The sequence below is a fragment of the Vigna unguiculata genome, chromosome 5 (genome assembly GCF_037176805.1).
Source record: "Vigna unguiculata cultivar grain cowpea cultivar isolate G323 ecotype 2 chromosome 5, ASM3717680v1, whole genome shotgun sequence".
Classification (NCBI taxonomy): domain Eukaryota; kingdom Viridiplantae; phylum Streptophyta; class Magnoliopsida; order Fabales; family Fabaceae; genus Vigna; species Vigna unguiculata.
The window spans coordinates 48358841-48384049 of NC_140796.1; the positions used below are offsets into that span (position 1 = coordinate 48358841).

The 25209-nt window shown below is 33.7% G+C and overlaps 2 protein-coding genes and 2 pseudogenes across 12 annotated transcripts; 2 read left to right on the forward strand and 2 right to left on the reverse strand.

Moving 5' to 3' along the window:
- Positions 1 to 1382: 1382 nt before the first annotated feature.
- Positions 1383 to 4018, reverse strand: LOC114183942 (F-box protein At2g05970). 3 transcript variants are annotated; one of them, XM_028071145.2, is made up of 3 exons: positions 3937 to 4018; positions 2384 to 3127; positions 1383 to 2245 (listed from the first exon to the last, which is right to left on the reverse strand). In XM_028071145.2, exons 2-3 carry the CDS (start codon positions 3102 to 3104, stop codon positions 1680 to 1682), a joined length of 1287 nt encoding a protein of 428 aa, XP_027926946.1. In that variant the 5' UTR covers positions 3105 to 3127; positions 3937 to 4018; the 3' UTR covers positions 1383 to 1679. The 3 variants fall into 3 exon arrangements, with proteins under 3 accessions (XP_027926946.1, XP_027926945.1, XP_027926944.1); XM_028071144.2 differs by adding an exon at positions 3557 to 3629 and having other exon boundaries at positions 1383 to 3127; positions 3937 to 3990; XM_028071143.2 differs by having other exon boundaries at positions 1383 to 3127.
- Positions 4019 to 4851: 833 nt separating this feature from the next.
- Positions 4852 to 7484, forward strand: LOC114185135 (G-type lectin S-receptor-like serine/threonine-protein kinase At2g19130 pseudogene; annotated as a pseudogene).
- A 1634-nt stretch (positions 7485 to 9118) lies between these two features.
- On the reverse strand, positions 9119 to 11994 carry LOC114185134 (G-type lectin S-receptor-like serine/threonine-protein kinase At2g19130 pseudogene; annotated as a pseudogene).
- Positions 11995 to 14439: 2445 nt separating this feature from the next.
- LOC114185136 (PGR5-like protein 1A, chloroplastic) lies at positions 14440 to 19185 on the forward strand. Of its 9 annotated transcripts, XM_085673027.1 has the most exons (12): positions 14461 to 14683; positions 14804 to 14892; positions 14972 to 14999; positions 15181 to 15299; positions 15481 to 15647; positions 16301 to 16646; positions 16780 to 16879; positions 17472 to 17548; positions 17730 to 17800; positions 18224 to 18565; positions 18738 to 18811; positions 18947 to 19185. In XM_085673027.1, exons 6-12 carry the CDS (start codon positions 16525 to 16527, stop codon positions 19055 to 19057), a joined length of 897 nt encoding a protein of 298 aa, XP_085529153.1. In that variant the 5' UTR covers positions 14461 to 14683; positions 14804 to 14892; positions 14972 to 14999; positions 15181 to 15299; positions 15481 to 15647; positions 16301 to 16524; the 3' UTR covers positions 19058 to 19185. The 9 variants fall into 9 exon arrangements, with proteins under 9 accessions (XP_085529157.1, XP_085529158.1, XP_085529154.1 ...); XM_085673030.1 differs by lacking the exon at positions 14972 to 14999 and having other exon boundaries at positions 14461 to 14892; positions 16301 to 16502; positions 16611 to 16646; XM_085673024.1 differs by lacking the exon at positions 14972 to 14999 and having other exon boundaries at positions 14788 to 14892.
- Positions 19186 to 25209: the final 6024 nt, after the last annotated feature.

The window sequence follows — 25209 nt, forward strand, 5'->3', positions numbered from 1 at the left end:
CTCCACTTTAAACCCGTGGCATTTGCTTAAATTCGCTCACCAAAATATTTTAACTTTTTGTGATTTCTCTATTTTTTTATTAGTCTCTTAGGAGGCTGTGTTTAAAGGAAAAAAAACGTTGGAGGTGAAAATCATGTTTTTCCAAATAAAAATAAAAATTTATTAAAAAAAATTCTCTTATTAAATATTTTAATTTGATAACAAATTAAAAATTTTAATAAAATAATATAATAATGTTTTATTTTTCAAAAATGTATATAAATATTCTTGAATTTTTTTTATCAGTCAAACATATTTTATTCATTTCATGAAAAGATAAATTCCAAAATTTTCAATTACTAACGATCATGATTCACAATGATACCCATGAAATTATATAATGTGTTTACACTCATATTATAGTGTTATTATGTATAGGAAAACTGTTGAATTTTATATTAATTAATAAAAACTAATTTTTTAATCTATCAATAGTGTAATAAAGTTATATTAGAAAAGAAAAATTTAAGCTCTATATGTTAAAAAAATATTTAATGCTTGTACACAAATCATGAGCCAAAATAATTGCGTACAAATAAAACCCATATTATCAAATGCGTATTTTAAATATGATTTATAAAAGTAAAAACTTCAACCCCCAGACTTAATTCATTGAAATAAGCTTTTTTGCCAAATTTTATGCTTAAACATAATGAAACACGTCAAATAATTTATAGAAAAATTAAAAGTCACTTTCAAACTCTTGACCAATTTTTTAAATTTTTTATTATGTATTCTATAATTAATGTACCTAGTTCAGAATAAATTTTATCTTCGTTCGTCCTTAAGTACACGGTTGAGATTTTGGCCTCTTTTGGGTTCTTAGTTGAGTAAATATACTTGGAATATGTGCTCTCGTCTTAGTGACTCTCTTGATGTAAGTTGGAATCCAATGTGACACTTATAATTAATTTTTAATAAAGCTTAATTAATTCATAGCAGCAAAACAGAAAAAAAATGAAAAAAAATGAAAATATCAAGAAAAAATAAATTAAATATTGAAAAATAAACGTGTAAGAGAAAAGGTTAGCATGCCTCAAGTGGTTATAGTTCACCAAAGTATGCAAAACTAAGCCCAAAATACCGTCAAGCAGCCATTTTTATCGGTGAGTGGAGTTGGTTCATAAAGTGTCAATTTGACACCTCTAATAAATTAAAAAGAAAAAGGTAATAGAGTATCTTTGTTATATGCCAAATTTTACAATTATATTGCACATGCACGCAATATTTTCTTATTGTTTCCTAGATAGTTTCTTCCTGTAAGATACAAATTAACGACTCACAAAAAACAGGGCAAAATAAATATAATAATTCATGTCCTATCATCATATCAAATAACTAAATTTAACGAGACAAGATAAACCACCGCCAAATATCTCGTTAATAATTTTATGGGCGAGAGATTGAATGCACAAAACAGATACCAATTATACCTTAATGTCCTTTAAGGTTCTTTAATTGTGTAGAAAAATCCTTTAAGGTTCACCAAACACCTGCCTAGGTTTCGAACAACAACAAAAAAACAGAGATCTTCAACAATTCTCGAGCATTCTAAAACATCGAATACGATATGCACATGCAAAACACAGGCAAGTAGTCCACAACACATGTTTGCTTACTTGCAATATTCGGGATCGATATTAATTGCTTCGTATTGGAGGAATATTTCTATAGCACCACCATGAAGGAACAGTGAACCAGGTGTATGCCCAATTGATTATATCACCATGGAAGCAAAAGGGCTCACCATCCTCATTTCCAAGAGTGAAAATGCCCCAGTTGTTTACGTTGGTCTGGTTGAATCCTAAACGGCTCGATATACCTTTTAAATGATCAGAGTCCCATTCATTCCACCAAGGAATAGTTGGATCATTGCAGAAGTAAATGCTGTTTTTAATTCCAACTCCAAGTTCCTTCGCAGAGAAGGATGTTGAGCAACATTTCCCCAAAAATATCATTTGATCTCCCAAATCCTCGACCTTCTTCCATGATAACTGACAAAAGTCCAATGCAAATACCTCAAATTTTTGGGTCTCAATCACTGTATGTTGATTCGGACTAAAATATCTACAGACAAGCAAAAGCTCCCCACATGACTCCACAAGATACCTTAAAATTTGACTGGTATGACGATTATGCAATATTCCCCCTTCTTGTAACTCAAACATCTCAGGCCTTTTTACTTCATGAAAGCGTGTTTCTATCTCTGAAAGTGTTCCAAAATCATCATTACCTTTGTTAATGTTGGAGTAGATACTTTGAACATCAATTTGCCATACATTAAATCCATCTGCCAGGAGATAAAAACTTCCATTACAAAATACAGCATCCTCAAATGGCTCACCTGTTAATTTATTGTATTTACGCCATGAATTTGCTCCTGTGACCCAAAAGGTTAACTCACGGCATTGGCTGTGTAGAAGCATGCAGACAAAGTTATTCTCAGAGGGAAGCCCAGAGGGTACTATCTTGTGATAAAAGTTCCACACTGAAGGGAGACTAATTTGGCTTCCTGAAAACGGATTCAACAAGTTAATTTCAAGATAGAAATAGTCCAGATTTTTTACCATAATCAACCAACCACGAAATGATCCCCAACAATACATCCCATTTGCCTCTGCTAACTCCAACTCCCAAACCCGATTCTCCAATATACTGATACAAGTTCTGGTCTCTTTGTTCTGCTGACCTGACACCAAGAGACAAGGAAATCCATGCCTTTGCCAACTAGGAAGTTCTTCTCCAAGAATAGCATTCCAACTCATACACACTTTGCTGATCGATAAGCAATCGATAAAGGTCAGTTTTTCAGCAATCATCTCAAGTATACCGCGAGGGAGACTAGACCAATCTGCATAATATTCCTTCTCCAGTTCTCTTTTTCTTTTGCGTATTCTTTTACTGCATTTGGCACTATATCTTCTCCTGATAGTTTCCAACAACAATGAAGGGATACTTGGCAAATCTTCATAGCATTTCTTTGACAAGTGCCTTTTCTTATATCTTCTTTTCATCCTTTTGGCATAAATTTTTGTGATGGTAGCTTCCAACAGTAACGAGCGCATCTTGCTTGTTGTTTATTTGTGAACTAGACATCAAATATACAATGAAAAGATTAATAACAGACTAGTCAGGTGACAGGCCTATAACTCCAACTACGAAAGCAACACCATTCGGGCCCAACCACCTCAATAAAACTAAACACTCTCGTTGTCCTAGAAAACAAGGGGGCACGTTTCCTAAATATCACGTTAAATCTGATTTATTTGTCGACTAAAAGGATCTAAACATAAATATTGTTCAAGGTTAACAATTACGGCGCTAGACAACAGAAAAGGGGGAAAATTAAACAATCCTGACCAAGCCAATGCAAAGTCCAACCACAATGCAATCATCTCTAATTCCACCATACATTCACTCTAATGTGCCACAAATTGCATATAGAAGAGAAACAAGAATTTCATATGCTGACTTTCCTTAGAATTCATTGAAACCTTGAAAGTTGAAACCTACTCACCACTAGCATCATTAGGCTAAATTGCAGAGAGAATAGTACATGCTGCAATCCACAATGTGACATCATCCTCATTCTGCTAATGTTGAATCAACAAATCAAGAACCGCAAAGATTTTCAAAAAACAACAATGCAGTGCTCTGTTTAATGGTTGATAGAACTATGAAACATACTCTGACCTAGGAATCAAACAGGTTAATCACACAACCTAGGAATAGTCATATGGTTAAAATCCCCCATCAAATAATAGAGTAAAACTACATATAACATAGTTATCCAACCCCTAATAAAATAAAAATATACAATCCACAGTGAGAGCTCGAGATACAGACACAAGTGAGAGGGGAAGTCCAAATCCGTGAAAAAGTTGAATAATCACTAACCTGGTTTAGCAAGTTTACACGACGTTCCTCTTTAGCGCTATACTAAACCAGAGAGACAACTTGGAAACGAGGAAGCTGAAACAACTGACGTTAGTATAATAAAAAAAAAAATGCTGGGCTTAGTTCAAACAAAACTCATATTGAGGTCAGGCCCAAATTCATTATCAACCATTTTAGTGTCCGTTTGGCTAATTAATTCCTCCCCCTTTTATTTGTAAAATTTGTAATTTAGATTAATTTAAATAAATAGTTTAAGTATATTAAAATATTCATAACTATTTTTTTGACTTTATATTAAATTAAAAATTAATTTATATAAAAATGAATTTTAACTTTCTTACAAATTTATGAAAGTTTCTCATATAACCAATTACCACCAACAGTCTAATTTATATTTTTATCTACGTAATATATTATTAGCGAAAAGATATTTGCAAATGGACAATGCATGTCATATTTATTAAAATATCATGATTTAAAAAAGTAAAACTAAATAATGTTATAAAGATATAAAGATAAAAGTTGCAGAGTTATATGATTATTTTTGAATTGAAAATTTGGAAAATTACTTCGAAAAACTGTAAGATTGTATATTTTATTAAATTATAATTTTTCTAATTAAAAAATAATATAATATAATCATATCTTATTAAAAATAAATTAATCTACTTAACTACAAAATAAAACAATATAATTAAAAGATTACACCAAAAAGAAATATAAATAACTATAATTTTTTAAATAATAGCATAGATAACAGTGGTAAACTTAAATGTTAGTTAATGTATTTTATATTTTGTTCATGAAGATTTTTTTTAGAATATTATATATAAATTATTTAAAAAAACGGGTGGGTCGAACGCGTCATGAAGGACGACTGTTCTACGTATCATATTATTGAATAGTCAAACAAGAACAGTCTCATTCGTGTTTGAGTTTGTGTTTGTTCTTACGAGTCTCACTCGTTCCAACAAGAGTTGAAATTTCCTTCTATTATCATGATTTGTTTGTTTGCTCGCTGCAATTGCTCAGTGGGATTTACAGCATGACAAACCCAAGGTTCTGTCTTTCTATTCTGGTTCTGTTCTTTTCTCTGTACACTCATCCTTCTCTTGCTGCTCTCACCACCCTTTCAGCTGATAAAAAGCTCACTGGTGATCAAACTCTCGTCTCCGAAGGTGGGGTCTTTGAACTGGGTTTCTTCAAGCCAGGTAATTCCTCTAACTACTATATAGGCATATGGTACAAAAAGGTCACCCAAAAAACAATAGTTTGGGTTGCAAACAGAGACAACCATGTCCCTGATAAGAACACTGCCACGTTAACAATATCAGATAGTAATTTGGTTCTCTTAGATGGGTCTTCTAATCAAGTTTGGTCAACAAACACCAGTTCTCCTAGGTCAGGTTCTGTTGTGGAAGCTGTTTTACTAAATTCCGGGAATCTTGTGTTAAGAGACAGAGCTGATGATAATGCTTCGGAGCCTTCGTGGCAGAGTTTTGATCACCCCACGGACACGTTCCTTCCGGGTGGAAAAATTAAACTCGACCATAAAACAAAGAAACCACAATACCTTACTTCGTGGAAGAACACGGAAGATCCTGCTACGGGTCTCTTCTCTCTGGAACTAGACCCTGAAGGCTCCACTTCTTATTTGATTACTCGGAACAAGACTGAACAGTATTGGACAAGTGGCGCTTGGAATGGACATATTTTCAGTTTGGTTCCAGAGATGAGGTTGAATTATATCTTCAATTTCTCGTTTGTGTCAAACGAGAACGAGAGCTATTTCACCTACTCCTTGTATAACTCTTCCATTATATCTCGGTTATTGATAGATGTCACGGGACAGATCAAGCAAATGACGTGGTTGGAGAATGCTCAGCAGTGGAACTTGTTTTGGACACAGCCGAGAAAACAATGTGACGTATATGCCTTTTGCGGTGCGTTTGGGAGTTGCTCCGAGTTCTCAACGATGGGGCCTTGTAATTGCTTGAAGGGTTTTGAGCCAAAGTCACCGTCTGATTGGAATCTGGGGGATTACTCAGGAGGGTGCCAGAGGAAAGAAAAGCTGCAATGCGAGAATTCGAATGCCTCCAACAGAAATAAGGACGGGTTCCTAGCAATTCCCAACGTGGTATTACCTAAAGGTGCACAATCTGTGGGATTAGGGAATGCAGGAGAATGTGAATCAATCTGCTTGAGCATCTGTTCCTGTGCAGCTTATGCATATGACAGTAACGGGTGTTCAATTTGGGTCGGCAACCTTCTGAATGTGGAACAGTTGTCTTCAGATGATAGTAGCGGAGAAACTTTGTATCTCAAACTTGCAGCATCTGAGTTTCATCATGATGATAAAAGCAGCAAGGGGACGATTATCGGTGTGGTTGTGGGAGTGGTTGCTGGCATTGGGATTCTCTTGGCCATTCTTTGGCGAAGGAAGAGAATGGTGGCATCAAGAAAGGCTGCAAAGGGTTCGCTGGTGGCATATGGGTACAGAGATTTGCAAGCTGCAACGAGGAATTTCTCTGAGAAATTGGGAGGTGGAGGGTTTGGTTCTGTTTTCAAAGGAACGTTGGATGATTCCAGTGTGGTAGCAGTGAAAAAGTTGGAAAGTTTTGGCCAAAGAGAGAAACAGTTCCAGACAGAAGTTCGGACAATAGGGACAATACAACATGTTAATCTTGTCAGGCTCCATGGATTCTGCTCTGAAGGAACCAAAAGGCTGCTAGTTTATGAATACATGCCAAATGGCTCCTTGGATTTCCACTTGTTCCAAAACAAGAACTTCGTGGTATTGGACTGGAAAACGAGATACCAAATTGCTTTGGGAATAGCAAGGGGATTGGCATACCTTCATGAGAAATGCAGAGACTGTATTATACATTGTAACGTAAAGCCAGAAAACATTCTACTAGATGCTGGTTTTTGTCCCAAGATTGCAGACTTTGGCCTGGCTAAGCTTGTTGGAAGGGATTTCAGCAGGGTCCTGGCAACAATTAGAGGAACAAAAAACTATCTTTCTCCAGAATGGATTTCTGGGGTGCCTATCACTGCCAAAGCCGACGTGTACAGCTATGGAATGATGCTTTTTGAGCTTGTGTCAGGTAGGAGGAACTCTTATTATGAGTTATCTGATTCTGAAGATGGGAAATTTAGGTTCTTTCCAACCAAGGCAGCAAACATAGTTGCCCAAGGTGGCAATGTTCTTAGCCTTTTGGATCCTTGTTTGGAACAAAATGCTGACGCCGAGGAGGTTACTCGAATGGCAACCGTTGCTTCCTGGTGTATCCAAGATGATGAGACTCACCGGCCAACGATGGGTCAGGTTGTTCATATCCTTGATGGGATCTTGGACGTGAATTTACCTCCAATTCCAACATTTCCTCAAGTGTCTGTTGACTACTAAGAAATTTTGTTTAATTTCCTTCGCCAACTCAAGCTACCAATACAAAATCTGACATTTTTCTATTGTCACAAGTGTAGTTGTTGTCTTTCCATGTTGGTTTCATATTATTATTCAATGAAAGTAATCTCATTTCACATTAGCTTTGTTGGGACAATATCTCTGCAGTTAGGGATTGAACGTTGATTGTTAGGTTAATCACCACACCGCATTTAATATGTATATATGACAGCTGATTAAGTTACCTACACAAAAATATAAACAAGGCGTAGTGTTATAACGTAGCTCTGGAGAATTGGTCTAAAGTACCTGAAAATAATTAATAAAATGAAGCCAAACACAACTTTTTAGACATTTTGCTACAAGAGCAAGACTAAAATAGAAGCTGTAAAAAATCAATAGGGAAGACTTACACAATTTGATGTTATCAATAATGAAAAAGTAAACTCCGTTCTGTGTAAACTCATTCTCCTCTCCGTCGTCCGAAGGTGATTCTTTTTATTTAAACTTCGGTGTTAAGTTTCTTGATTCTTGATTATTTTCACGTCATGTATTCATTTTAACAGCAGAAAAGTTCTTGCCATGAACCATTCTTGATTATTTGGTACCTTTCATGCTATATTTTGTGCTCCTGATTCTATTCTCAGTTATTGCAGAGATTTTATCTCCCGCTATTTAAAAGACACTGGTGTTATTTACGTTTGGGATTTTAAATAGCAAAAGTGCTAGACTTTACCAAAACATTGTCAAAACCTTGATGATTGGTTTATCATCAAAAAATAAACTCTTTAATTATGATTTGAAAAATGGAAAAAACTTTAGAAAACCTTATGCTGGTTTACTGGTCTTATTAACCTTTATAATTATATATATATATACATATATATATATATACATATATACATATATATATATATATATATACATATATATATATATATATATATACATATATAAACCCTATATATATATATATATATATATATATGTATATATATATATAGTTGTCTAGCTATATAAAAAAACTTGTTTTACTTAGAAAATAAGGTGGTCAAATTTTATAACCAAACTTAATTAATTGGTTGTTACAGGAGCAATTAATCATAGAACACTTAAATTCTAGTCTTTATCTTTTGTTTCTGTCTGTGGCATATTATTTTTTCTGGTTTAATAATACAATGATAAATTTATACCTACAGTTTTTGCTTTATCTTCAATTATTTTAAAATACAGATTTGGTACAATAGTGAATTGGAGAAATCAAGCAAAAATTCTTATATGTGCTTAGGTAATAGAAAAGGAGAATGATTGGTTTTTATCTACTCATATCATTTTTCCCATAAAGATACAAATGGAGTCATATACAGAAAACTATTAATATCAAACCACCACCCAACGCATTTGTAACTTTCCATTTAACATATCAATGGGTTTGTTTAACTCCATCCTCGATTCATCATGAAGAATGTGAGAGTGATAGTTCAGGATTGTGGGAAGTTTCTTCCTTTGTTGGCGTGAGCGAGTTGGAAGATGTGGCAGTTGGCATAGAGCTGCAATGTGTTTGTCGGAGGATCTCAGCCGCCATGATTTTTAACAGACAACAGTGTTGTTATAACATTTGTTTAAATACAAAAATTATGAAGCCAGATAGAATACAACATGAAATTGTGATCATAAAAGCTTAAAACAAAAACAAAGTTAATGTTAATGAAAATTGCCTTTCATCTTTGTTGCATTCCAATAGGAAAAAACCAAATCAATGAGTACAGTAACAACTATGTCAAAGAACATATTGATTGAATATAAAACCAACATGGAAAAACAAATCTCATGATTACACCATACATTACAATTACATTAGTAAAAGCCAAAAAGTGGCATTAGTCACCTTTATTAACAAAGAGAAACCAATTTGTACTCTAATTTTCTCCTCCCGTGGACTTGGAGCTTGTTGAAGAGATGTTACTTCTGGCTTGAGAGGAGGTCATAGAAACGTTGCTCTTCTCCTGTGAACTGTGTGTGGAGTTTGAGTCGGTGTAGAAGACTAAACTCTTCTGGTTCTCAACAAACACTTGAAGGGATCTTGGAATCGGAGGCATGTTCACCTCTAAGATCCCCTCAAGGATTTGAACCACCTGAGCCATGCTTGGCCGGTGAGCCTCATTGTCTTGGACACACCATGAAGCAACTTTTATTATTCGAGTCACCTCCTCAGTCTCAGCATTGCCCTCCAAACCAGGGTCCAAAAGGCTAACAACAGGACCACCTTGGACAACAACATTTGCCGCAAAGGTTGGAAAGAAGGTAAATTGGCCATCTTCTGATGGCTCAGAGTTCCTCCTACCGGATACAAACTCAAAAAGCATCATTCCATAACTGTACACATCAGCTTTTGCAGTGATAGCCACCCCTGAAATCCACTCTGGAGCAAGATAACCTCTTGTTCCTCTCATGGTTGTGAGGACCCTGCTGAAATCCCTTCCAACAAGCTTAGCCAGGCCAAAGTCTGCAACCTTGGGACAAAATTCAGCATCTAGGAGAATGTTTTCTGGCTTCACATCACAATGTATGATACAATCTCTACACTTCTCGTGAAGGTAAGTTAGTCCCCTTGCTGTTCCCAACGCAATTTGGTACCTCATTTTCCAATCCAACAACACCTTACTGTTCTTGTTGTGGAACAAATGGAAATCCAAGGAGCCATTTGGCATGTAATCATAAACTAGCAGCTTTTTGGCACCTTCAGAGCAGAATCCACGCAGTCTAACAAGATTAACATGTTGCACTGTCCCTATTGTGCTAACTTCCGTCCGGAACTGTTTTTCTCCTTGGCTAATACTCTCCAACTTTTTCACTGCTACCACACTTGAATCTCCCAAAGTTCCTTTGAAAACAGAACCAAACCCTCCTCCTCCCAATTTCTCAGAGAAATTCCTCGTTGCATTCTGCAAATCTCGGTACCCAAATGCCACCAACGTACCCTCCACAGGCTTTCCTACTCCAACCATTCGCTTCCTTCGCCTAATCAAGAAAAACAAAAGAATGGCCAAGAGAACCCCAATGCCAACAACCAATCCCACAGCCACACCAATAACAGTTCCCTTGCTGCTTTTATCATCATGAAACTCAGATGCTGCAAGTTTGAGATACAAAGTTTCTCCGCTACTATCATCTAAAGATAGCTGCTGCAGATTCAAAAGGTTGCCAATCCAAATGAAACACCCCCTACTGTTATATGCATAAGCCGTGCAGGAACAGTTGTTTAAGCAAGTTGATTCACATTCCCCTGCCTTCCCTAATCCCACATATTGTGCATGTTCAGGCAACGCCTTGTTGAGAATCGCAAGAAACCTATCCTTATCCCCTTTAGAGGGATTCAAATTCTCACACTGCAACTTCGTTCTCCTTTCACACCCACCTGAGTGATCCTCCAGATTCCAATCAGACAGTGACTTTGGCTCAAAACCCGGCAAGCAATTACAATACGGCATGGAGTTCTCAGTGCAGCTCCCAAACGCACCACAAAACGCGTATACCTCACACTGTTGTCTCGGCTGTGACCAAAACAAGTTCCACTGCTGAGCATTCTCCAACCACGACAGTTGCTTGATCTGCCCCGAGACATCCATCACAAACCGAGATATAATTGAAGAGTTATACATGGAGTATGTGAAATAGCTCTCTTTGTCGTTCGACACAAACGTGAAATTGTAGAGAAAGTTCGCCCTCATCTCGGGTACTAAACTAAAAATGTGCCCATTCCAAGGACCACTATCCCAGTATTGTTCAGACTTGTTCCAAAGAATCAAATAAGAAGTGGTTCCTTTGGGGTCTAGTTCCAGAGAGAAAAGACCCGTCGCAGGATCTTCGTTGTTCTTCCATGAAGTGAGGTACTGAGGTTGCTTTGTTTTATTGTCCAGTTTGATTTTGCCACCCGGAAGCCACGTGTCGGTTGGGTGATCAAAACTCTGCCACAGAGGTTCTGAAGCAGAAGCACCGTTATGCCTTTCTCTTAACACAAGGTTCCCGGAATCGAGGAGAGTAGCTATTACAACCAAGTTTGAACTGGAAGAAGAACTCATGTTTGTCGACCAAACTTGTTTAGAAGATCCATCCAAGAGAACTAGATTGGCACCTGATATTGTTAACGTGGCAGTGTTCTTATCAGAGACAGGGTTGTCTCTATTTGCTACCCAAACTATTGTTTGTTTGGTGACCCTTTTGTACCATATGCCTATGTAGTAGTTAGAGGAATTACCCGGCTTGAAAAAACCCAGTTCGAAGATTTCACCTTCAGAGACGAGGGTTTGGTCCCCGGTGAGAGTTTGGTTTGCTGATACGGTTGTGAGAGCCGCAAGGGAATTGTGGGTGAAGAAAGAGAAGAATAGGGTGAGAAGAGAGATGCAGAAGAACCATGGGTTCTTCATGGTGTTTTAAGTTAGCAACTTGCTGTGAAAAATTAAAGGAGATATTGTACTTGGATTTCGGTGCAGTGGAACAGACATAGAACCCATGAATGAAGGAGCAACAATGTCTGGTTACTTAATGCGCAAATAGCGACTGTTGTGTTCATCCTGTTGTGTTCATCGGCGCATTTCGCTCTGACTAGTCTAACGAAACATGTGTTATGCGTCGTTGTCATGAGTTGTAAACTTCTTTTCGTAATAATCCATCAAGCCACTATGAATTGAAACCTTACATTATTTGAAAAATTAAAATAATATTTCTGTTTGTTATGGAGTGCAATGTAATATCTCCTGATTTTTTATACCAGAAGTATAGGAGCCGCTTTGCTTTCAATATCTAATTATAACAATAATTCGAATTCAGAAAAGTTCGTGAGAAATGTGAAGCAGTATTCTCTTCAGGCTAATGCTTAATCTTACGAGAACAATCATTTTATCAATAACCTAAACCTGACTAAACTTTAAAGCAAGACCATTAATAAAAGGAAATAACAACTCAAGATCGTCCTTACCTTAGCATCTTTGTTTAAGGAGACACCATAACAAAAAATATATCAATTCGCAAGAACATCACCTTTGGTCTTAAAATTTTAATGTAATCATTTATCAATTTTCTTTTTTATATAATAGTTAACTTTCCTATTTTCCTAAATGTCAGACTTTAAAATCACATTTAATCTCAAAAATATAATGTAATGTTAATTCACTTAAACTAAGATAAGGCTAAAGAAAAATATTGAAGTATTGTTATACATCATTTTCTCTTCCTTTAATGAAGATTAAGACCTTGGTGATCAAGTTGAGAGGGTAGTTGGAAAAAGAAGAGTGAATTAATGCGTATAATTGATGGAAAACAAGTTTAAGATTTTCACCATAGAATAAAATCTAAAATGAATACTGGGTGGTAAGTAAATTTGTACATGATGTTGACATGATCCTACCATAGCTCCATCGAATAACGGTGATGAGGGGGTGTTTTCCTGTCCTCGTGCTAAAGCGACGTAAAAGGTAGTGGTTCTTTTTCGAAGACTTTCACATTCATATTAGACACTACGATCATAAATATTTATGTAAATGTACATTTGATGAAGGGTATTTTTAGATTGTAAGTATGAGCTGCTGTTTTGTAAAACTAAAAAGTTTTCCAACATATAAATAACAAAAATTGAAAATTTTATTGTGTTTAAAGTTTTGACTGCGAGACAATTTAACTTCTCTTGTATTACTAGTTGGGAATTAATTAAGAAATGTGTTTTGATTAATTAGTTTTTAATAGATTTACGGTTGATAATGGATTTAAAATAAATTAAAATAATAGTTTCAATATCAAGTCCAAGTAATATTTTGTCAAGAGTCCATTATCATATTTGAGATATTATTTGTGTTTTTAAAATGCACCTTAGAAGGTTGAATGAGAAAGGTGTACTTAAATTGATTTGATGTACTAAAATAATCCTACTAATATACTTTTTGTTAAAGTTTCATATCAACTAGATATAAAACCAATTTCAAATATATAAGTATAACCCTCATCTTACATATCTTATAAGTTAATTTTGAGAAATTGAATTATTCTTAAAATATACTTTTTTTTTTACCGTTTTTGTTCTCACGTACAAAGATACTCTTCAGTTTTCTGTTGAGGTCTATCCTGTAGAGGTACTTCAATTGGATCAATGATCGATTTCTAGGTTTCACCGTAAACCTAGTTGATTACTTCCAATTACGTAAATCAATAGTTCAAACCGTACTCAAAGGTAGGGCATTTCTCATTCTGATAGGAACTTCTGTACCAGAAACAATGGTATCTCCAATTATAGTTTCTTTGGGGTGTAAAATATATTTTTTTCTCACCATCCCCATAGTGTATGAGACAAATGGATGCATTTCGATTAGGGTCATATTCTATGGTTACGATTCTACCATATATGTTTTTTTCATTTTGTTGAAAATCAATTTGACGGTATAGACGCTTATGACCTCCCCCTCCATGTCTTGTGGTAATTATTCCTCTGGCATTACAATCCTTACCACAACAATGTTGTCCATAGATCAAATGATTTCATGGATTGAATTTTACTTGACTGTCTACGATTCCATTATGTGTGCTTTGGGTTGAAGTTTTATATAAATCTACCGTCATGCTATTAAGTATTTTGATTTAAATTCTTTTCTTTCGAAGAGGTAGAATAAAATAACTCGGTTAAAACATAATGATGAGACTATTATGTATAAAAAACAAATAATATTTAACTAAAAACGGTACAAATCAAGTTAAACTTTTAATTTCAACTTGTAATTTTATTGATTCAACCATCTCTCCAATTTTGACAACATTGAATAGTAATGTTTTTATGCAAGTCCATAGTCCAGTCTAAAATATATGAAAACAAACACCTTTGAAAAATACCAAAATACCCCATTTTCAATAATTGACACGTGTCCATTTATCAGATTTTTTCGTCAATTAGTTCTGTTTTAGAAATGTTTTCTCCGGTCTTTCATGTGTGATCAGGAAAATACTATTTTAACCTTTCTGTCAACCTCTTTTTCATTTAAGCATTTGAGTTAAATAGTCATTTAGACTTTCCCGCTTCTGAAATTGGTGAAAGGAAAGAGTACTCTGAGTTGAGTTGATAGATTTACTTCAGTTGGACATGTGCACCAATTTTGGGCGCCGACCTTTATTTTGAAAGACCATATTTTAAATGACTGTGATGGAATAATTGTGGGAAAAATCATACCTTTCTGGTCAGCCAACCCACCAACATGAAGTGGGTCATTTCTATAATCCATACCTCTCAACGAATGAATCCCACTTTCCGACACCGAGAAAGTAACTAAACTTCATACAAGCATGTGAAGATCTTTCATGGTGGAGTAACTATGATGGATTTTCTTCTTCCTGTTAAGCTTTATTTTGTTTATAGGATTTTTAGGTTTTGTTTTCCTATATGAACTTATTTCATGGTGTTTTAGATTTTTTTTTTTGAAGAAGTTCTACGTATCAAAGAGAGTCGTGATATATAACGAGGACGACGACATGGATAGGCATTGGCTCCGATGATGGTGGTGTTCAGGATGGTACTATTATTTCTCTTCGTTAGTTTGTCTCTTCCTTTTAATCTTCTTTTGGTGGTTTTCAAATTTTTTTTTCTTCTAGGATTTTGTTGATACGTTGTTGATAAACGGTAAGTTCAGGATTTGTTTGGTTCTGTAAAGTTAATTTTACAGATTTAGTGGTATTTGAATATTGGTTTATGTGAGTTAATTTATTTTTCATTTTCTATTTTTCTCATTTAAAAGTTTTTACGAAAGAAAAGGATGTTGGAAATAGAAAAGTTTTTACCCACATTGTTTGTGTTTGATCAGGGTTCCAATGGCCAAATTGATTCTACGGGGTGTTGCAGATGATGGTATGGTAATGACTTTTGAAAATCTAGAACTTATAAAAGCAAGATGTGTTAAATCATTTGCACCGTTTCCAACTGGTATGTAAACATGATTTATCTTTACCTTCGCAATATCTAATTATGTAATTTACCAATTGGAAAAATTATAATCTACGAATGATTTTGTAATGTTAGAACATTGATTCTAAACTACTATTGAGGTTACATATTTTTGTCAATGTAATACACTTATAACACACAACTGTGGCTGAAATTGCAGGATGTATGTTTCATAGCAAACATGGTCTGCTAAACTTTAAACATCTAATGAGGAAGATGAAAGCAATGCCAATAATTGATAGCAAGGGGGTTATGTTTGGCCAACTTCAATGTTGACTCCCAACCAAAGATCCAAATGATGCCGCGTGTTGGAACTTGGATGAGAAGGTAACTAGACTACTTGGGACTAATAACAAACCAGGCTGCATTGTTAAACATGACCATGGTAGTTTCTTTCTAATATGAATAACATGAGATTTTAGTTTTTCACTTTGAAATTACCAGGCATGTATTTGCTTTCATTGTATGAATGTTTCTTCACAAAATGAAGTGGAGCCTTAGACTTTAAAAGTTGTATTGTATCTTCTATTCTTATTATGTGGTGAAGGAGCGAAAGTTTTCATGAAGGAAGAAAGCATTGGTTTGTTGGAAGCATTCCAGAATCATGTTGTGATTCATGACCCCAGATGACATAGAATCCCCCAACCATGCATTGCTTGGATCTGTTACTTTTTCTGAGGTTAAACGTAATGTATTTCCCCTTGATCTGTACGAATAAATAAAATAAGAAACGAGACATAAATGGTCACTTTTGCTTTTTTTGGATATAGTTGCTATTGTTCTTATTAATTGAAAAGTTTATCTTTAGAAGCATGAATAACAAAGTATGTGAATTGTTGAGAGTGGTGGTCCTCGGTTTTCACTCTTGCTTAGAATGGCTTAGTCATTGTTTTTAAATGCATGGTTGGGATGGTGAATCAGGTTAGTTGTGTTATCAGAAAATGTTGAACATTTTTTCTATTTAATTTCATCTTGACTAGGTGTTATCACAATTGCTAGAGGAGGGTTCTCAGAACAGTCGACCTTAAAGGATGTCCCTACACTTAATGCATCATTCTCAAATGATTTTGACTTGACCTCAATTTCGAGGATGTGTGCTTTACTGGTGTTAGATGACATGCATTGTTTTGGTCTGCCAAATAAGTTTGAAGGAGGAGGGTTGCACCTTTGGTTCTAGATATGGTGAGATTTTAGAATTTGGGACATGTGTGTTTGCGTTTCTTTTTTTTGTCACATTTTTTATGGTTTTTTGGGTTCTATAAAATTATTAGTGTACATTTCATTTTTAAGGTATAGGAATTACAGGGAAGAGAAAAAGAGAATGATGTAAGTGTTGTTTATAGAAGGGAAACTCTATTGCTGATGCTACCAAACTCTGTTAAATTACTCACAAAACAAAGTATATATGCTAACTCTAATTTTATGTTGCTTGTCTTGTGTATGACGAAATTCCATCTAGCTTCTATTGGATTGGCAGTTTCTGTTGTCTTGGTTCGAAGTCTGTTGTCAAGTATCCTAAGTGCAGTATCAGGAGGCAATCCACATTTGCTGATGCAAAGGTGATTTTATTTTCTTTTGTCACCTGTCTCTGATGGGTTGTGATCTCAAATCTTGGTCGCTAATTTTTTATCACACTCTCAGTAGTTTAGAATAAAGTGTTGTAGTATGTATTTGCAATTTTCTGCTTTCCTTCTGTTTTATACAAGGGAAAGAAAGTAAGGGAAGAGATTGGTTTGAAAATTGAATTGGATTGAAGATGGAAGGATAGAAAAATTAAGTCCTTGTCCGTTTACTATTTTAAAATTCTGTTGTCTGTTCTGTTCTTAAATTTGTTTGTATTTTGATTCATTGGAGTATGAATGTACTCTGTCTGAGTATATCTATGTTTTCTAAAAGTTGATCTCTTGTGCACTTGAAGAAAACAGAGGAAATGAATGAGCATCTCCCAGTTGTTTCTATAATGTAATTTTCATAACAGATTTCAAGGAGAAATTAATTGCTAGGCAATGCCGAGTTATGGTTGTGATTTTTTTTCTTAAATAAAAAATTGGAAGGGAATCAATCATTCTCTGAACATTGAACCTTAGACAGAGATCAGTTAAAAAGTTAGATATTTTAATTCCTTAATTACTAATTGGAATCATTTTACAGGTCTACAGTGACCTGTCTGTTGACTACTTGAAGATGTTCCTGCTGAACGCCCCAGCTACTGTGGTTGCACTTGGATTGTGAGTAACTCTCATTTTTTCTGTGTGTGAGAGCTTCATCCTGCTTAAGTTTTTGATTTGTTTTGGTTTCTTCCATTCTTTTCTTATATATATTGTTACACCTTCAATGATTTAGCTAATGTCGTGAATTGTTAAGTGTAGATTCCAAAGCCATATAGTTTTATTCTAACTTGGTTTGCAGCCATTCCCTTTATTTTGTGGCTGGCTCAATCAATTACAAGGGCAATTGTAAAAGACTTTTTTATTTTAAAGGTACAGTTTTTGTTGCACTATCTCTTTATTCTGCATAACACAAGTACTAACATAGTTTTTGTTGCACTATCTCTTTATTATGCCTTTCACTCTTATATAACAGAATCATTTAAGATAAATTTTAATAGTCATTGTTTAAAGAAATCTTTACGTATTGGTCACTGTGATTACTAAGTGTTATAATTAATAATATTAATAATAAGAAGAATTTGTTGGTAACTTATAAGATGACACACAAATAACTCCTACATTTAAAAAGATAATATTTAGTTTTTCTTTTCAACCAAATAAAAAAAAATGCATTGCTATTTGTCTCTTCTTCCTTTTCCTTTTCACTCATTCAAACATGTTACTAAGTGGCTCATGAATTTCTATTTGTGTGTGATATGATTGTTGTATTTCTATTCTATTGAATGTCTGTAGCTTGCTATATGTTTATCTGGCTAGAATGCATAGGGCTCCCTGCCTTGTGTTCCTTTCTTCTTGGTTTCTTCTCTACAATATTGAAAGATGTGGTCGTAGGGCAGGAAGATATTTCTATGGTTTTTGCTTTAGCAAGCACATGGGTCATGTTCCTTGCATTTGGCAGTTTAGCCTGTGTTGGGCCCATATCATACACTGTTGGCATGGCTTATCAAAATGCATTCGATTCAGGCGTATCACTTGGTAGCCAAACACTTGGAGTAGGGTTTCTGGCTTTGCTGAACAACTTTATTTTCCTTGGGCTGGGTGTTATCATCGGCTACCCTATTGCTTCAGCTTCAGGTAAAAACCCTTTTTTTCTGCTTTTTCCCTTCAATATCTTATGCTTTTTCCCTTCAATTATGAATTCCTTATAGGAAAATTTCATTGTATACCTCAAAATATTCAAATATTGATGATATTGTCAATTTGTCACTACTTCTACATCTGTATTCAATTAACTGTCCTTTCACAGTTAAGGTACTTCAAGGCCTGTGGAGGAATGATTTGGTGGCACTAAAAGGTGCGTGTCCAAATTGTGGCGAAGAGGTCAGTCACTATGATAACTGTCCATTGTTTCTTTTCCATTCTGTCCCTCAACTTATGTTGATAACTTGTGAGACACTGCACATATGTAAGGTTTAATTTCATTATCTGCATTGAGCTGGATTAATTTTCTTTCAGGTATTTGCATTTGTGAGAATGGACAGGAATATTGAGTCACCTCATAGAGCAGATTGTCATGTGTGTGAATGCGTATTAGAATTTCGCACAAAAGTAGAGGTAGCAAATTAGAGTTTTATTATATTTTTAATTGAAACTCTTGCAAATGCTGTTTAAAAAACTAAACTGTTACAATTGAGAATCGTTATGCAACAATTTGCAATGCATGTTATTAATGTGAATTTCTCTTCCATTTTTCATTCTCTTCCTCTGAAAGAAAATTCATCCACCAAAAATGATCCTGCAGTTTTCATGACACATGATTATACATGTAATTATTTAAATGCTAATAATAATATTAAAAATATTATTTATTTTATTATTTAAATATAATAATATAAATAAATAACTTATTCATATATAAAAATAACAATATTAATTTTCTTAATCTAAATTATAAAAAAAAATTGTATTATGTTTAACTTTTATTATAAATTCAATGTCTATGTTGATAACGATACCTACATGTATTTTTGTTTAAAATTTTTAACATCAATTCCAGGTTACTCTTACTTTTTTTAATAATGACCATATCATCTCACAATATATTTACATTTTTTCATTTTTTTAAGTTGACTCTTCATGTGTGGACAATATTTTTGCACGGGACCAAAGTTCATAATATACTCACATTTTATGCACATATAGATTTTATTTTAATATAATATTATAACTAATCACTCTGATCATAAAATATGTGCATACAAATCAAACAATTAACTTAGAGTCAATGTCTATATTGATAGCAATATCTTATGTATTTCTTTTTTAACTTTAACCTTGAATTCATGTTAAATTTTTAATAAGATTACATTTCACAGTATGTTTTTGCTTTATTCATATTTGAATGTTACTCTTTATTCAAAATAATTTAAGTTTAACTTCTTTTTTCTTATTCCATATGTCAAAACCTTCCAATATTATTATTGTTTTAATTTCACTATAACTAAATGTTCTTCTATTTAAAATTTTAACATTACATTAGCTTCCATGTACTCTTAATTAACTAATTATAAAAAATAATAGTAATTAATTATTTAATTTTTATTTTATTATTTAAATATCATATATGTAATTGTAATAATAAAATATAATAATATAAATAAATAATTTATTCAAATATAACAATAAAAATATTAATTTTTTAATCTAAATTATAAAAAAAAAACGACCTTTGCGTAAACACGAATCTCATACTAGTTAATTACTAAAACTATAAGTAAACAGTACCAACTAATTGATTGATTTGATTCACCGTTAATGAGTGTGAGACTAGAATGTCATATCAATGTGATAGAAAGTTAGAAATTAGATTTAAATGGACTCAAGCTCAGATAGTTGTATATGTTACAGAGGATAAGAATCCCACCGGTAATAACAAAAGCAATAAAAAATAAATAAAAAGAGAAAATAAGCTATAAAAAAATTTAATGTGATCTTACATACAAGGTATATATTTAATTGCATAATTATAAATATTATGGTGGGCATCTTGAATGGAAATTTATTGAAAGAAAAAAAGTAAAATAATATAAAACATCGGAGATCACACTAAATTTATTATAAAAATTATAATTCACGAAACATAAACAAATGATATCAATTAAGAAAAAAATTTAAATAAATATTTGGAAGTAAAAAATTAAACCACTTGTATTATTCTTTATAAATCAAAGTTAAATTAGCTAACTTATCAACACAATAATTGTCCTCAAGAAAAACATGAAAAATTTTGAACTATATATTTACAAAAATGCAAACATTGACGTCATCTCCTCCTAAGATTCCAAGGAATCACTTATTGATCCAAAAAACCATGACATACTGAAAAAAATTATTCTCCAACCAAAACCTCTAAAATCCTAAATCCTACATCCAAGCATGCTCCAAAACATAAATGTCCCCTATAAACTTAGTATAAATAAAAGTTCGCACCCCTATTAAAGTTAAAAAAAACACTAACATATTCACCTTTATTTTCTCTAAATGTATCAACACATTATCAACACATTAAGCTAAATCAGAACAATCATTTACTGTACCATTAATATTCACATTAAACCCATTAACATATAAAACTTTCCATGTTACATCCCTAACATTGTATTTGGATGGAGCATTTAAACAATGCTTAGAAATTGAAATGCTTTGTATTTGAATTGCCCTTAATTAAATTCCATTCATTTTTTAAATAACTTGTTTGGATAAGGAAATTAAAATACCTGAAATTTCAATTTCTTGTTTGGAAAAAAAATTGAATTTATTGTGAGATAAAATTTAATTTTAACAATATTTATTTTACGCTTAATTATGTTTTGAGTTCATGATAAATTTGGAAACATGCTCGACAACCCAGATGGGTCGGGCAGACCCAACTACGCAACCGGATTGGTTAGACCCGACAACCCACCCGAGTTGGACCGATTGGGAAGCCCAGACAGGCTCGGTGGCCCGATGATCTAGAGGCCTGACGGCCCATACTGCACGATTGTGCCATCAAGTTCGTCAATATGGCCCGGTCCAACCCGTTTAGGTCATTGGCCCAATGCTCCAGATGGGTCCAACGACCCGAACGGGCTCGACGATCAAGACGGGCCCGATGACCTGAACGAGCCCGACAATCCGGACGGGGCCGAATACCCAAACAGGTTCAACGACCCAGACGGGCCCGAAGACCTAGACGAGTCCAACAACTAGGATGGGCCCGAGGACCCGAACGGGCCCGACAACTCGAATGGGTCCGACGACCCAGACAAGCCCGACGACCTAGATGGGCCTGAGCCTCGAACGGGCCCGACAACACGTACGGGCCCCTTCAAACCGTCCGGGTTGTTGGGATCATCCAGATAGTCTGGTTCGTACGAGTCTTCGGGCCTGTTTGGATCGTCGAGATCGTTTGGGTCATCGGGCCCGTCTGGGTCATCGTTCCCGCCCGGGTCGTCGAGCTCGTTCGGTTTGTCGGGCCTGTCTGCGCTGTCCTGCACTTCCGGGTCGTCGGGCACGTCCGAGTCGTCGGGCTCGTCCGGGTTTTCGTGCTCAATGATTTGGAAGGACTAGTTTGGGTCGTCAGGCTCGTTTGGGTCGTCGGGTCCGCTTAGGTCGTCGGGCTCGTCCGGGTTGTATGGCCCGTCTAAGTCGGGCCCGTTTGGATCGTCGGTCCCGTTTGGGTCGTCAAACTTGTCTGGGTCATCGGGCCCGTCTGGGTCGTCGGGCATGTCCGGGTTGTCGGGCCCATCTGGGTCGTCAGGCTCGTCCGAGTCGTCGGGCCCATCCGGGTTGTCGGGCACGTTCGGGTCATCGAGCCCGTCCGGGTCGTCAGGTACGTCTGAATCGTCTAGAATGTGAGGTTGAGTGACAAAATTTTCAAATTTCACCTATTTTGAGGGTATTGAAATTTCTACTAATTTAGCTAATTGAAATCTTTCAAAAAAATGCTTGCATTTAAAATGCTTTTTAATTTCTCTATCCAAACAAAGCATTTCATTACAAAAAAATCTAAATTCTTAAAAAAATAATTGCTTCATTAAAATATTCTATCCAAACATTAACTAAATGAAATTATTCTACCCTCCCTACTTTAAATATTCAAAAATTGTAGTACAAAACAATCAAAGGCAAGTATTAAAGGAATATAGTTATATTGTCCGTTATAATCAAACAATTTAACAATTGTAATTTATTTATATTTAGAAAAAGTATGTCATGCTTTAATTTAATTTTATACTATAAAGTATTAGATATTTTCAAATTTTCATGAAAAATTTGTAAACCAAGCTCCAAAAGAGCTTTAAATTTTAAAGCTAATCTTCATAAATAAAACATATAAATAATTATTTAATAAAATAACTAACAATTACTCTAAGATGAATTTAACTAAACTGCCCATAACATTAAGCATCGATTGCCAAACAAAAAAAAACATATCGCGGAACGAAAGAGAAATCAACATGCGGAGAAAGAAGAAAAACAATTAAAAAAACCGTAAACGACTTTTTTATTTATGAATAATCTATAATATTAATTTTATTTTTAATTATTTTATAAATTAATTATTTTATAAATAATTTATTTTTAACTGTTATTTTAATTTTTTTTATTTTAAATTATTATTTTAAAATCTTTTTTATATATTTATTTTTTTCAATTTTATATTTAATAACTATTTTAAAAGTTAATTATATATGTGTAATTAATTTTAAATTAAATTTCTTAAAAATTAAAAAATATCAACACACAATCACTCGACGACTGTATGTTCGTTAATTATTTTTATGGGTTACTCAACCTGAAATTTATCTTTAAGAGTGAAATGAGGATTAAATCAATTCTTGAAAAAGCAGTGGTACGGTACCATTTTTTTAATATAATAACAGGAATTTTTTGGCAATAGATATTGTAACCATTTTTATGAAAAAATAAATTTGTTGTAATGGAGTAAGATTGTTATAAATAGTAAACCTTTTTTAGTATTTAATGTAATTGTAAATTTAACATGTTTATGAAGATCAGTTCCAGAAAGTTGTATACAAAACAAGTAATTCGACATTTTTTATTTGTGCGTCAAGCTTTGTTTAGTTTTAATTAGAAGTCATAACAAGCCCACCCAAAAGATTGGGATCATGACTAACGCTTTAATTGGGTATTTGACTTTCGAAGCCCAATATGTTTTTAAATGATTTTTAGTATTCTTTTGGTAATATAAACGTGAAATGGTACATAATTATTTATTTTCAGTAAGAAGTAAAAGTAGGTTTTACGTTAATAATTGTGTGGTGGCATAGGGTCCAAAACAGTGATAGAATTAACTTTATTATGTAAGACTACAAAAATGGCATCAATTCTCAATAGAATAAAATTAAAAGGTAAAATATATATTTTTCCTTAATTTTTACTTAAAAATAGAATTAGTTTATCTTTAAAATTTTAGTCCAATTTAATCTCCCAACTTAAAAAAATGTAGATTTAGTATTATTAATCAAATTTTGTTAAGTTTATTTGACGTTTTCAAACATGTTTCATTATAATATTTGAATTATTTATACCGTTTGACACATTTTCGCTTCAATGCTAATTGTGAGTTTGAAACGTCAAATCAACTTAAAAAAAAAAAACATATTAAAGGAAGTAAAAAACTGAAAAAAAGATATTCTCTACACTTTTTTTTTTCTTTTCTCATTATCATCTACACAAAAACATATCGAAGTCTTTAAAAGAAATACTAGATTCAAATGTTTCTAAAAATAAAATACTAAATTGATTTAAATTTTAAAAATAAACTAATTTCAATTTTAACCGAGAGTTAAAAGAAAAAAAAAACATATTTTATCTATAACTAAAAGTAATCATTTTAATTTGCTTAGTATATTTTAATCATAGGACCAAAAGTCTGAGTATTAAAATTTATCTTAATCTGAAATTTATAATTTGTTCACCCTATTGAATTATATTTAAGGTTTAATTCTTAATATAATATAAGTTAAATTTTATCCTAATCAAATTTACTATTTATTATTTGAATCGTTATCTCGTATTATCATATTATACATTAACATCCTATATACATATTTTGATGTGAAAGATATATTAATGATCTCCCGTACGTAACTTTATAAATTATTTTTGTAAAATTTGGTTAAATTTAAAATTAATTTCTTAGCCATATTTTTATTTTAATTTAAATATGTTTAAAAGCGGTAAAATCCAAAAGTCGGTTACGATAAAGCGTTTTCTTGAAGTGCCTGCATTGATTGGACAATGACTTCCCTGCTATAAATCCAAATCCAGCAAGGCTGAATCAATTAGCCATGGATGTAACAGAGAAGTCAGGTTCAATTAACACATCACAAAAACCAGCTGTTATTGAAAACATTTTGAAATTTAGCAACAGCGTTCATTTGCTGCACCACATGGCAACACACCATTCATTATGTTACAAGAATCGACCCCAAGACTTTGATGCACTGTGATTCTCTTCGTTTCTTCTCTTCTCACCTAAGCTGCCATTTATCATTTGCGATACCTCACTTTAATCAAATCCCTTCGACACGTCCCTGTTCAAAACTCTTTCCACTTTCTTACCCTTTTTCTCTTCATTTCTCCTCAACACAAACCTGGCTAAGGACAATTACCCTATCCTTAACACCCTTCTAACTACCCTCCTCAACTACCTCTTTTATAAATTAATTTTTCTCACTTAAAATAACCGTAAATTATTAATTACTTCC

Bases quoted from the DNA above. Each gene is read 5' to 3' on its own strand.
- LOC114183942 (XM_028071143.2), bottom strand. From the start codon at position 3,104: ATGCGCTCGTTACTGTTGGAAGCTACCATCACAAAAATTTATGCCAAA.
- LOC114185136 (XM_085673024.1), top strand. From the start codon at position 16,525: ATGTGTGTTTGCGTTTCTTTTTTTTGTCACATTTTTTATGGTTTTTTG. The intron at 17,549-17,729 runs GTGAGTAACTCT...CTTGGTTTGCAG, and splicing joins ACTGTGGTTGCACTTGGATT to CCATTCCCTTTATTTTGTGG. The intron at 18,566-18,737 runs GTAAAAACCCTT...GTCCTTTCACAG, and splicing joins CCCTATTGCTTCAGCTTCAG to TTAAGGTACTTCAAGGCCTG.